The sequence below is a fragment of the Eutrigla gurnardus genome, assembly GCF_963514095.1.
Source record: "Eutrigla gurnardus genome assembly, chromosome: 24".
Taxonomy (NCBI): domain Eukaryota; kingdom Metazoa; phylum Chordata; class Actinopteri; order Perciformes; family Triglidae; genus Eutrigla; species Eutrigla gurnardus.
Window position 1 is genome coordinate 1,497,510 of NC_139935.1, and position 13,108 is coordinate 1,510,617.

Genomic DNA, 13,108 nt, shown 5'->3' on the forward strand with positions numbered 1-13,108 from the left:
TTTATGTTTATGACATTTTGCAAGTAATAGTATCAGCATTACAATACAGTGTTGGTTTGATTTCGTAGAGGAATAAGAAAAAAAACATTTTCATATGTAAAGGAAATTCAGAGTCGATTTATTGATAAATAAATATCTTTTGCAACGTTGCGTGTCTCGATCAGCTGCGTCATCACTGAGCGTCAGGAGGACGAGCAAGCGCGTCGAAAAGTCCGCGCCTGACCCGCCGCAAACCCGTCTTTGGTTTAACGTGAGCCGCTTTGCGCTGATAACCAGGTTTCTAATCCCGTTTCCGTGCAGAAGCTCCGGGGCGAGCCCATGAACGACACCATGGCGGCGTCCTCACACCGGATCACGTTGGGGCCGCTGGTCGCTGCCATCGATCAGGGCACGAGCTCCACCCGGTTTCTGGTAAGAGAGTCGCGCGAGCTAGCTGGTCTGTCAATGACGCGTCGACGTGTCAACGCTGTCGGCTGTTTCCGTTCAATGGTCATCCATGTTTACATACAAGCTCAAATGAAGCTACCGTAATTAATGTAAAAAGCAAACAGAAACAAAGAAAATAGCATTTGTTTTGTTTTTTGTTCTCTCTTAAGGAACAGCTGTTTATGTTTTGGGGTGTGGCTAATATTTGAGTTTTTTTTTTTTTTTAATTTGCATAAGTCACCATAAAGTGTCAGAAACATTAAACATATTATAGCAGGAGATATTGTAATTGTAGCTTGCAGAGATATTTTGGGCTACAATTATAGGATTTAATGACTTTGTTTAAAATATAATTACACTGATAGTTTGCGTCATTATTGGAGGCTGAAAGTACAGCACATAAGGCATGTTTGCCATGACATCATCATAATTTGAGATGAACAAAATCAAATAAACAGTGTTCGGTTTGTTAGTTTAAAGGCAGCATCGTGGACTCTAGAAAGCGGGTTTGGGATTCTAGTTTGGATCCGTGAACTGTTGATGAAATCTAACTGACAAAGGGAATCAGACATCTGTGATGAAAATAGCAGTTAACCTGTGTTCTCTCTCTTTGGTTGTTTTTCTCTCTTTGAAGGTGTTTAATTCAAAAACAGCAGAGCTCCTCAGCCATCACCAGGTGGAAATCAAACAGAGCTTCCCCAAAGAAGGGTAAACATACAAGCTCCCATACAAGTTCATAGTTAATAGTATTGTTTGTGGGTCTTATTTGTTGTGATTTTTCTTTCTCTATTTTCAGATGGGTGGAGGAAGACCCCAGAGAAATTCTGCAGTCGGTGTACGAGTGCATGGAGCGGACGTGTGAAAAGCTCACCCAGCTCAACATAGACATCTCAAACATTAAAGGTGTGTAATATTAGGCATTGACAGTTTGCTTTTATTTCAAAGATTTATGATCTTGCTTTGTGTCTGTCCAGCTATCGGAGTGACCAACCAAAGAGAGACCACGCTTGTTTGGGACAAAGAGACGGGCGAGCCCCTCTACAACGCAATTGGTAAAGTTATACTGTTGTGTTTCCTTCGCTATTTAAACGTTATTTCCATTCATCCTGGACGTTTTCGTTAATTGCAGTTTGTTTTGTTTTTTATTCGTTCAGTTTGGTTGGACCTGCGGACTCAATCAACGGTTGAACGTCTAATTAACAAAACTCCAGGAAGGAATAAGAACCACTTGAAGGTGAGCTCCCTGCAAACGGCTTATTTTCATCCAATGTTGATGTGTGTTAAGGAGGCTCTATCCGTTGTGAGCATGTCTCAACATGTCTTTTTGCATTTCTACATATTTGTATTCTACTTTTGATGTGAAGTCATTATGATCCTGCAGCATAAAACGGGGCTCCCGATCAGCACGTACTTCAGCGCGGTGAAACTCCGCTGGCTGATGGACAACGTGGTGGAGGTCCACGAGGCCATCGTGTCTCACCGGGCCATGTTCGGCACCGTGGACTCCTGGCTCATCTGGGTGAGTCCCTGAGAGGTCGTACCGTCGCTATGGTGACCGTCTACAGCTGATTGATTTGGTTGTGTGTGTTTGTGATGGCTGTCAAACAGTGTTTGACGGGGGGGAAGTCAGGCGGAGTCCACTGCACCGATGTGACCAACGCCAGCAGGACCATGCTGTTCAACATTCACTCCATGGACTGGGACCCAGAACTCTGCAAGTATGACAGCTGCTTTTGTATTGCAACAAATAATGTGTATCAACAGAAGTTGTAATCAATATGCTCATGCTGTTTCCTGACAGATATTTTGGTATTCCCATGGAGATCTTACCAAAAGTTCGGAGCTCCTCAGAAATCTACGGTCTGATGGTAAACATGCACCCACACAGAGTCGACTCTCCTCACAGTTCCACGATAAAGACTTTCTATATTAACGTTTTATCCCCGTGGTTTCATTGCTCTGTCTAGTGAGTCATGCAGCCCGCTAACAAGACAATCGTGGATGTTTGAGTGTTTGTTTGGTGGTTTCACACTGTTCTAAGTGCATGAAGGTTGACTGAGAAATGATTTTAGGCATTTTCATTGTGTGCCATTGTCTCTCTTCTCTCACTGGTAGAAAATATGTTCTAGCCGGGTAAGTAATACTCGCCATCGCTATTTTCCTCATCATGCAAAGTAGCCCGTCCTGCTTCTTCTGCAGAGAATACATCATCACACAGTGCATTTCCAAAAAAATCAGGAGAAGGTTTATGCTTCGGCAGCTGTTCGGCATGCTTCGGCAAATAAAATAAGTCATATTTAGGTTTATTTCCAACCAGCTTTCATTTTCTGCCACATTGTTGTCACTAAACTAACAAGATACATTTCCTGTAAATCTTTGCCACTCACATAAGGACATTTGAGCAAATGGACACCAATTAGATTTGTAGCATGAGACGTTTAACATTTTATAATAAGCTTTTCCCCATAGATCAGCTTCAGCAAACCAAACACTTAAAAATCGTTGGTAAAACAGTAGAATATATATCACCTGGCAAGCTAAATGAGCACCAAAAGATGTCCCTGGTTAGTTATAAATGCTGTTTTTGGTGTCCAGATGAACTCTCGTCTTTTCAAAATAAAGGTGGTAATTGCAGGTAACCAAATAAACAGCAATTAAACAGTAAATTAATGTTTGCGTAGCTTTATCAAAGACGTTAGTGTGCAAAAGTCAACATTTCCCAGCCTTTTGTTCAACACGTTTGGTGTATTGGAAATGTACTGGCTGCTCCCCGTCCCTCATTGCTTGTGTTGTGGCATGCCGCTCAGCTGCTTGTCATCGACGCCCACCGTCTTCCTCCACAACGTCCCACAAATCTCTTCACTCTTTGGCACCGTTTCACGAAACCAACTTCTTACCTTTTTGTCTTTTAAACATCAGACCAAAGCAGAGACCGCCTCCCCCGTAGGAGTGAAGACGTTTTCATTCATACAGTTCACACTTGCCTTGAGTTCCCCTCACTGTTACGGTGTTGTGATTTAAAAAAAATGTGGTAGAATTAGTTTGTTTTTGGTATTTGGCTTCATGCAGTCAAATAACAAGTGATTCCCTTTTGGTTTTCAGTGTTCATGTCACAGCAAGTAGAGCACAGTGATCATAGCTGCAAATATGAATGCATAAGTTCAAGCTTTTATAATCAATCAGTCAGTTCAGAGACACTTTCTGCACATTTGACTTCATAAAAGTAAACTGACTTAATGATCAGATGTTAACAGTTCATCCTATGAAAATCTCCATATTTGATATCCACTCATATCCTTTTAATGTGGCTTCAGCATTAAAATACGCAGTTATTAAACATCTTTTCTCTCAGCAGAAATCGGGAGCTCTTTCCGGTATCCCTATTTCCGGGGTGAGTTTATCTCTCTTTCACTTTGAATCCGTGCTTTGACGTATTTGAGGAATTTGCAAAGTTGATCGATGTATGTGTTATTTAAATAAACAGTGTCTCGGGGATCAGTCGGCAGCGCTTGTTGGACAGATGTGTTTTCAGGATGGGCAGGCTAAAAACACGTAAGTGACTTTGTGTTATTAGATTATTTACTTCAATGTGTGATGTCATCTAAAGTTGTTCTGTGTTCCAGGTATGGAACTGGCTGCTTTCTCCTGAGAAACACAGGATCTAAGGTACAGTACGAGGAAGGTATGCATTTTAATAACCTTCACATATTGAATCCCGTTGCATTTATGTTCTTGCTGTTGTTTTGCAGCCTGTCATGTCGGATCACGGACTTCTGACCACTGTGGCTTACAAACTTGGTCGGGACAAACCCGCCTGTTACGCTCTAGAGGTCCAGTAGCTTAAATACACTAATACTCCTTTCATGGTGTGCGTTATAATGATTCTGTAGTGGTGAAGTCACCCTTTATTCTGGTTCTTCTTGCCAGGGCTCTGTGGCCATCGCAGGAGCCGTGGTCCGTTGGCTTCAGGACAACCTCGGCATCATCGGCTCCTCTGAGGAGCTCGGTATGTGACGCTCTGGTCTTTTGAAGAGCTGCATCCTCGGGACTCGTCATTTCATCTGTGAACCTTTTTCCTGTTTCTCTCCCGGTGCAGAGAAGTTGGCTGCATCAGTCGGTACATCCTACGGCTGTTATTTTGTTCCTGCATTTTCGGGTCTTTATGCACCGTACTGGGAGCCCAGTGCAAGAGGGTAAGAGCAGGAACGACTACTATTGCATGTGATAGTAAAATAAAGTCCGTCTGATTCACTCCGTCTCTCTCTCTGATTCACAGGATCATTTGTGGGTTAACTCAGTTCACTAATAAGAGTCACATCGCGTTTGCTGCGCTGGAAGCTGTGTGTTTCCAGACACGAGAGGTGAGTCTTTGTGATGCACAAACCCTAAGCTTCAAAAATGATCCATACCAACTTATGAAGTACTCATGTTTTTGTGTCATACTGCAGATACTGGACGCCATGAACCAGGACAGCGGCATCCCGCTAACTCAGCTGCAGGTGGACGGAGGAATGACGTCCAACAAGCTGCTGATGCAGCTGCAGGCAGACATCCTCTGCATCCCCGTTGGTAAGACGTGCGTTCATTTCTTCGGTTTTTAAGGTATAGTCCTCATTCCTAAATGAATGTTCATATTGATTGTTGTTTCCAGTGAAGCCGTCCATGCCCGAGACCACAGCCCTCGGTGCAGCGATGGCAGCGGGAGCGGCCGAGGGGGTGAGCGTGTGGAGTCTGAGCCCGGAGGACCTGAGTGAGGTCACCTCGGAGAAGTTCGACCCTCAGATCAACCCTGAAGGTGCAGTGAGCTGCTGCTGCCTCAGCATGCTTGGAAAAGATGTCTCGTCAGTAGCCGCTGCTTTAAAAATGGTGCTTTTTGTTTTTGTATATTTGCAGAGAGCGAGTTCCGGTACGCTCGATGGAAGAAGGCGGTTCAGAAATCCATGAACTGGGAGACAACGGAGCCTGTTTGTAATGGAAACGGTAAGGCAGTGCAAATGTTGGAGGATAGGTTTGCATATTTTGATCTGAAGACAAACGTGGCATGCCCATGTGTGCATTGAAAGGGTTGCTGCTCTGTCCTTTACATCCAGTTTGTTGTGTAACTGCTCTCCTGTCTCTCCCCTTGGGTTTGTTTGGATGACCAAAAGGTGAAACTAGTATCTTCAGCAGCGTCCCTCTGGGCTTCTACATCATGGGCAGCATGTTGATGCTAGTCGGCGCTAAATACCTCGCAGGTCAGCGTCTACTTCAGTGTGTGTGTGTGTGTGTGTGTGTGTGTGAGAGATAGTGAATGACACATATTCAAGAATGTTGTGGTAATTACAGTTTCAGTTGGAATTAATTCTAATGAATGTCTTTGTATTGTTTGGTGAATTACGTCAGGCCACGACTAGGCTCAGGCTTCCAGAGAGCGATCAAGAAGGTGAAATCAAGCGCTCTTCACGCCGGACCACCGCTCTCCTGGTTGCACTACTTTCCCCCAAAAAACGGCATTCCAGGAGAAAGACCCTCCTGCAGAATCATCCCGGAAACCAGGACGTAGCATGTTTTCATGCATTTTACTCTGCAGCATTGGTACAATAGAGAAACATTTTAGCAGGTGTGTCTTGAGTGTTTCTTTCTTGGCTGTGATGAATTTCTGAGCTTCTGTATGTAGAAACTCTACCAATGGTAGACGCTTGCTGTCTAATGTGCATTGCTTGTTGTTCCACACCCTCCGCTGTGAGCTCCAGGGTACGTTATATTTTTGTTTTGTCTTGTGGGAGCTGTCTACTAACAGAGTTTATATATATATGTATATTTTTTTTTCTAACAGTCGGGATTAAGACACAGAAAGTTTGAGTTTGTAGAAATGGAAATGGTGGAGAATGAATAATCTGCCACGGTTGTTGTTGTTTTTTTCTGGAGGAAGTGACGTGACTGTCATGTTCTTTAAAAAACTGTAGAATATGTGTTGTGTAAAGGCCGAATATGTGATGAAGGGCACTTTTGAATCGGCTAGTGTTATATTATAATTAATAATGTATTAATTACACTAATTAATACACATGAATCTGTATGTTTCTGTGAATCTGACTAAGCGTTCTCCTAGAAACCAACTCCGAAGATTATTAAGGGAAAAAAACTGAAACAGCTTTTATAAATAAAAAGTTATTTATTTTGTATAATCTTTCTTTTACGTGCTATCATGGTTCAAAGATTTTTGTCTTTATAGAGTCATGAAAACGGCAACACAGAGCATATAATATATATTTTCCGGTTTATGTTTATATTGTCATGACCGTTAATATCCACCGTCAATTCTAAGAGCGTTAAATCAACTGCATGAATGCATCCTCAAAGATAACTCTCACCGAAGATTTATTGCACTAAAATGTTAGGAGTTTGGCGATTAAATCATTGAATAAATACTTAAATCTAAGGGTTTTTCTTTAAGCTTGAGGAAGTAGAAGCGAGTTAACGAACGTCTAATTATTCTATTGCCCAACATTTGTCATATTTTTCCTCTGGAAAGCTTAAGAATGGGATGTACAGGCAGGTTTTTTTACATACATTATTTTTATACAAATTTAAATGGGATGAACCCGGAGACTAAACCATATGATCAGGTGATCAGATAACTGGTCCCTGCAGGGGGACCTCAGTGGTGCATTAAGTGCTGAACCGCAGCCTCCGACCTCAAACATACAAAGGAAGGTTGGCATCTCTCTGCCTTTTGTTTTTTAATATTAAAAACACACTATTCCTCTGTGAGAAGTCCGTCATGATCTCCCTGAGCCCCGAGACCCCTGAGACACGTTTCTAAGTAGGGGGTTTCCTGTCTCATTTTCTCTTGGATCCTGGTTCTCTGGTACCCAGCCACGAGGTGCTGGTAGCGGGGGAGGTCGCACTGCTTCCTCTGTTTCTCCTGTACGTCCAGAGTCAGTGGGGTCTTCATCCCCATATACCTGATCCGAATCGCGCCTCCTCGGTACACGGAACGGGGCCCTCCTGCCTCTGAGGCTCGGAGCGACCAGACTTCCTGCACCCCTCTCGTCTAAAACGTCGACCCCAGGAGGGGGTAAGTGTGGGTGGGTGGAGGCAGCCGGCTGCTCCCTTGCACTTCCAGTCTCCTCGATGGTGTTCAACCTCCTCAAAGGAACCAGAGAACGGGATGAGGAGCGCGGCGACACACCAGAGGACTGGAGATGGTCTGAGAGATGCTGGACATCACCACTTCCACCTGACAAATCCCAAATTTAGGTATTCTTGAATTCCTCTCTCGTTTAAACAACTTCTGGCAAAAAAAGTATTGTAAAACCCTGTGAGCTCACCATGGCTTCTTCTTCTCAGAACGAAGGCGGCCTCCAGGTCCCCTCCGGGTTGGAGGGAGTAGTACTTCTGAGACCTGGGCATGTTCTGTGACGGCTGGAAGAGGAAGAGGAGGAGAGAAGGTGAGGCCGATGGGGCTGAAGGTAAAATTGAATTCATGTCCTCGAAAAGAGAAACCCACCGTCTCACGGAAACTTTCAGCGCGGATGCTGCGTCTGATGCTCGCATGGCGGCGAATCAGAATCTCCCTGGTTCTGCTGTCGTCTGGCAGATTGTATTTGTTGGAGTAAGCCGTCGTCTGGAAAACATGAATAATAAATTCATTCAGTTTATCCACGCACAAATGTTTCAGTACGCCCTTAATTTTGTAATCAAGTTTTATAAAACTAGTCTATGAATGAAAGAGCATAGAAAATTAACATATTGAGGTCATAATGCAGGTGGAAAGCATTGCACATGCAGTTTCAGGGAAGACATTTCCAAAAAAAAAAACAAGCACAGAACTTGTAGTCCTTGAATATTTTAGTGGTTACATGGTAATAATGAATATTAGAAACCTAATTTTCTGTAGGTGTTGTTACCTTCTGTCGGATCTTGTACATGTTCTTTGATAGGATGTCATGCATTTTCCTTATATCACCGGCCAGGAACTTCTTCTTGGGCCGAGACGCCTCCTTCCTCTCATCCCTGAAAGCAGCAGGTAAGAGCAATGAACAGATGTAAATGTTTTTGTGTCGTCGCTGTTAACATTAAGGTGGGTGACACGTTTCCATTTGATGGGAGAAACGGTTTCATCAACTGCAGCTAATTTAGATTTAGTTCACTTATAAGCTGTTGTAATGCAATAATACTTTTAACTTTTGGGTTGCCAGGTTGTGACTTAGTTGCAGAGTCAAAATAATGTATTAATGAAGACTAATATTAAAAACACAGACTTCTTTATAAGTTTCTCCACTTTACAGAGACGTGACGTCCTTTTAAACGAATAAAGGACATGTTATGGTGGACATACTGCAGAGAAACGATGGATGGCGCAGCACTCAGGTCTCCCATAGGTGTGTCCAGTAACCCGATGGCGTTCTGCAGCTCCAGTTTCTTGTACAAAGCCACGATGCTGGACTCGGCCCTGTTGTCTCGGATCAGGATGCGCCTCAAAACACGATCGTTGAACTTCTTAAACCTTAGAAGAAAACACAGAGGAATAAAGGCTACAGGTCCACTGATGTAAATGAATGAATACGTTGGTCTAAATCCCACAAATGTGACTTGGTGCTGACTAGAAAGGCAGATTGGTCCTACTTGTCTTTCCAGTAATAGTGGCTCCATTGTCCACACAAGTCCTCAACACCACAAACAAGGTGCTCCATCACCTGGACAACACATTAGTGTAATTCATGCATGTGTAACACGACTAAAACTATAAAATAAGACAGAAAAGGAAGATACTTGCCCTGGTGTGAACCTCCGCGTTGATGTTGTTCAGTTCTTTGTTGGTTTTCCTGATGTTCATATACTCCACTATGGGACGGATGCTGATGCCCTGATGACATAAACATAAACAGTCATCTGTCCGAGTGATTCAAAGCTAAATAAATGTCCAACAACATCATGAATGCATAATATATCATCTTCCAAACTAAGCTGCCGTGTTCAACACAACACTCACCTGTAAGAAAACGGTGAATATAATAACAGCAATCGAAGCCGTGACAAACAGGTTCTTTCTGTTGATGTTATCGGGTAAGGTGAAGGCCAGGGCGAAACAGATTGCCCCTCGCAGGCCCCCGTAGGCCAGGCCAAACTGGTCCTTGAAATTGAACTGGATGGTGCGGACTGGGTTGACGATCTGGGTCAGCACCAGGATTCCTGCAAGACATGTGGGTTGATGAACCAGGAGACGGGGGCAGACTGCTTCTCAGGAGCTTTTAAAGCAACTTAAATTAAGAGACTTACCAATGGCTCTCCAGATGAAGGCAAACAGCAGCGTAAACAGGATGTAGGCCCAGTTCCATTCGTGCTCAGTCGTTATGGTAACGACGCCCAGGAAGAAGAAGATGAGGGTTTCGGAGACGGTGGCCAGCATCTTGACCACATGGCGGATGGTGGTGCAGGATCTCTGGGATACGTTCTCCTCCACGTAGTACTTCATGGTGATGGCACATGTTATAATGCTGAGAAAGTATGGACAGGTTAGTTCATAATAAGCAGACGTTCTTAATAATATATCAATATTATCATGTTTAAAAAACCCACCGGGTCATCTGAAAAATGCATCGTCACAAAAATAAAATCTGGCTGTTATATTTGATATTTTTGCCTTTAAACTTAATGTAATTTTCCCGCTTTATTCAGTGCACACTTCGTCCTATTTACAGACTCACCTTCATGAAAGTGAGGTGCATAATTGTCACATGACATCACTTTGAACGTGCATCACACCCAGAGGGCGGAGGAGCACAAACAGGTTGCACAAACATCAGGCATTATGAACACATGACTAAAGAATCTGGAGGGTAAAGATTCATATCTGTGTGTAAAGCGTTGGACATGTTATGCAGAGAAGCTCTTTTCACGGCTGCAACTAATTACAAAAGCATTACCAAGCAACTCTCACCCACTTCCACTCATTTTTCATGTTTGAAGTATATTTTGTATTTCTGCACTTTTACTTTGATGGAGTATTTTAATCATTTTGACACTTCTTCCACCTCTGGCCCAACACTTACGCCAACACGCTGGAGATGGCGAAGCACTCCGCCACCAGGTATGCCAGGTAGCTGTACATGAAGACGAAGAGGGGCTCAATCTGGCGGACATTGTGGGTGAAACGTGTGGTGAACGCGGCCACGAATCCAAACAGGAGACCGAAGAGGACGCCTCCCACCGCCACCACGATGAACCTGGCCATCCCCAGGAAGACGTCGGTGGACTCCACCACGGGAAGGTCGGCCAGATATGAAAGCATGTTGTAAAGTACCTGAAGAGACAGAAGACAGACGCAGGAGATGAGGGAATCAAACCAGGTTCACACAGTTGTTGTCACGCAGGTTCAACCGCTCCAACACTCAAGAATTAAACTGTAGTTGAAACTGTTTTTTTGTCCTCGCTGATTGTCTTGTCCCAACGTGTGTGTCACTGACTGGCAACATGCTTTAAATACATATTTTCTTTGGGAGACAATCGTGCCAGAAAAGGTTAAGTGAAACTTGGCTCACAATTCCAACCAAAGGCGAAGCAAAGGTTTATTGTGGCTGACATTTCCACTCAGCAGTGGAGAACGGGTCAAACTAGACGGAGAGGAACCTGCAGGGGCCCGCTGATCCAGTCTACTGCATGTCACCCCCCTTAGAGAAATGTGTGATTTACATTTTTAAGAATGTTGCATTCTGGGCATTAGCCCCAAAGAATCACAACCTCTTACTGCTGCCAGTATTTTTCCTTTTTCCCTCCATCCAAAAATGACCAGACTTCAGTGGAGGGATGTTTTGCAGAACGATCATCCAGTTCAGAGGTTTACAAACTGAATGAGTTATATTTACGCGTGCCCGTAAATCAACGTAGAAATCATTTAGCTGCAGAACTTGCCAGAGATTCATCACATGAAGCTTGCCTTTACATGCACGGCCACGCTGTCAACGTACTTGCCTGTTAAATTAAGACTGCATTTACCTGTGGGTTGATATTACAATATCCAAATCACCAGAGGAAGTTTAGGCTTATATCACCATAATATTACTTTATTCATATCACCCAAGCGTTCAATGAAAGGATGACACAGTCTATTTTTATAGGACACATAACTTTTCCTGCACTCACCACAGTGACGGCATCGTTGAAGAGTCCCTCTCCAAATATGACTATGTATATCTGCTCATTGACTCCGATGTCCTCGAACACATTGAGAGCCGCCACGGGGTCGACGGCCGAGATGATGGAGGCGAACAGCAAGTTCTCCTGCAACGTAGACAAAAAAATCAGTTCTGGTTCTTCATCTTCTTGTTGCACTGATACAAATACATAAAAACTAAATGACAAACATCAAAAACATACAAATCTTACACATCACCTTTGACCTTTTCCTGTGGCTTTAACTGACCTGCAGGTTGATATCTTGAACTCCGAACACCTCAAACTGGCAGATGGCGAAGAGGGAAAGCCCGATGCCGATACTGTTCCACAGGGTCCCCACCACCGCGTACCACAGCACCGTGCCACAGTTTTCAAAGAACGGCCTCGTGGGCATGAAGTAGCCGTTGTCAAGGACGATGGGCGGGAGCATGTAGAGGAAGAAGACGTTGGAGTCGAGGACGGCGGGAGGCTCCTCTTTCACAGAGTGCATGATGGCGCCGACGATGAGGCCGATGGAAACCAGGAGGCAGGACTCTGGGATCCAGATGGTGATTTTATGGTAAACGTGGAATCCTGGAGAGAAGAGAAAACAATCAGAAGACTGGACCTCCAACCCCACTTAAATCTGCTGTTATTCAGGGTTACAGAGGTGGAGGAAGTACTTAGATAGAAATAGACCACTCTGTTACAAGTAGAAGTGATTCATCCACACTTACCAATTTTGGCAAAAGAGGCCAGCAGCACCCAGAGTGTGAACTCAAAGGGGACCTGGATCCGGGGGTAGTCCATGGTGAACACGGGGAGGTGTGCCTTCTCCTCATCGGGGTAGGCCTGGGGATCGTTGAGGTCATTGTTGAAAGGTTTGACAGTGGGGCCGTCGGGCTGCGCTGATGGTTTTGATTCCAGGAGCTCACATTTTCCTCCAAAGCAGCAGAGCAAGAGCAGCAGGAGCAGGTGGAAGACTCCTCTCTCAGTCCTGGATCCAAACCTAACAGAGGTCCTCATTTCCACGTGTCAACACAGATCTCAAGTATTTCCAATTCCTCTTATATAAATCCCAATACATTGAAAGAATGCAGCTTCAGTTGGCTGTAGCCATTGAAAACTAGTTGAAATGTAGGCCTTGAAATCTTAAAACTCCTTTACTCCTGTCCATGTCCAGAGCAATTAAACATCAAAAAAGAGTTGACATTTATAAATGAAATCGACGGAAGTTCTCCGATAACTTATACTGCAGCAGATACTGTGTGTGAGACACAACTGAGTTCTGGTTTCAACTGTTGCAGAACCTGCTTGTCACATCACCGTTGTGCCCTGCCTTCTGGGTGGAGCCCATCAGGCCGACGACATGTCCTCAGCGTCATGAAAAGACCACAGCTTTGTTGTTGCTGTGAAACAAATCACACTTTTTAAAAAAGGAATCAGTGTTTGAAGGAACCATAACGAACATGGACTCAGCAGGTTTGTGCAAAACTTTTAATACTTGTGTTGAAACATGTAATACCACATACATTCCACACGA

At 44.0% G+C, this 13,108-nt stretch overlaps 2 protein-coding genes across 4 annotated transcripts; one reads left to right on the forward strand and one right to left on the reverse strand.

Moving 5' to 3' along the window:
• The first annotated feature begins 204 nt into the window (after positions 1-204).
• LOC311010136 (glycerol kinase) lies at positions 205-5,966 on the forward strand. Of its 3 annotated transcripts, XM_084004669.1 has the most exons (21): positions 205-411; positions 1,061-1,134; positions 1,223-1,329; positions 1,401-1,478; positions 1,581-1,660; positions 1,808-1,945; positions 2,035-2,144; positions 2,228-2,294; positions 2,542-2,559; positions 3,782-3,817; positions 3,911-3,978; positions 4,050-4,092; positions 4,176-4,256; positions 4,354-4,432; positions 4,523-4,619; positions 4,703-4,787; positions 4,875-4,995; positions 5,078-5,221; positions 5,320-5,406; positions 5,574-5,660; positions 5,809-5,966. In XM_084004669.1, exons 1-21 carry the CDS (start codon positions 319-321, stop codon positions 5,817-5,819), a joined length of 1,704 nt encoding a protein of 567 aa, XP_083860795.1. In that variant the 5' UTR covers positions 205-318; the 3' UTR covers positions 5,820-5,966. The 3 variants fall into 3 exon arrangements, with proteins under 3 accessions (XP_083860795.1, XP_083860796.1, XP_083860797.1); XM_084004670.1 differs by lacking the exon at positions 2,542-2,559 and having other exon boundaries at positions 3,779-3,817; positions 5,809-5,965; XM_084004671.1 differs by lacking the exon at positions 2,542-2,559 and having other exon boundaries at positions 206-411; positions 5,809-5,965.
• A 1,084-nt stretch (positions 5,967-7,050) lies between these two features.
• Positions 7,051-12,798, reverse strand: LOC311010135 (sodium/hydrogen exchanger 2-like). Its single transcript, XM_084004668.1, has 13 exons — positions 12,303-12,798; positions 11,834-12,159; positions 11,554-11,691; positions 10,464-10,714; positions 9,691-9,908; positions 9,404-9,603; positions 9,188-9,277; positions 9,037-9,107; positions 8,750-8,917; positions 8,319-8,424; positions 7,919-8,035; positions 7,740-7,833; positions 7,051-7,648 (listed from the first exon to the last, which is right to left on the reverse strand). Exons 1-13 carry the CDS (start codon positions 12,589-12,591, stop codon positions 7,188-7,190), a joined length of 2,529 nt encoding a protein of 842 aa, XP_083860794.1. The 5' UTR covers positions 12,592-12,798; the 3' UTR covers positions 7,051-7,187.
• Positions 12,799-13,108: the final 310 nt, after the last annotated feature.

Bases quoted from the DNA above. Each gene is read 5' to 3' on its own strand.
- LOC311010136 (XM_084004669.1), top strand. From the start codon at position 319: ATGAACGACACCATGGCGGCGTCCTCACACCGGATCACGTTGGGGCCG. The intron at 1,135-1,222 runs GTAAACATACAA...CTCTATTTTCAG, and splicing joins CAGAGCTTCCCCAAAGAAGG to ATGGGTGGAGGAAGACCCCA. The intron at 3,818-3,910 runs GTGAGTTTATCT...TTAAATAAACAG, and splicing joins CCGGTATCCCTATTTCCGGG to TGTCTCGGGGATCAGTCGGC.
- LOC311010135 (XM_084004668.1), bottom strand. From the start codon at position 12,591: ATGAGGACCTCTGTTAGGTTTGGATCCAGGACTGAGAGAGGAGTCTTC. The intron at 10,715-11,553 runs GTGAGTGCAGGA...CTGTCTCTTCAG, and splicing joins TCAACGATGCCGTCACTGTG to GTACTTTACAACATGCTTTC. The intron at 9,604-9,690 runs GTAAGTCTCTTA...CATGTCTTGCAG, and splicing joins CTTCATCTGGAGAGCCATTG to GAATCCTGGTGCTGACCCAG.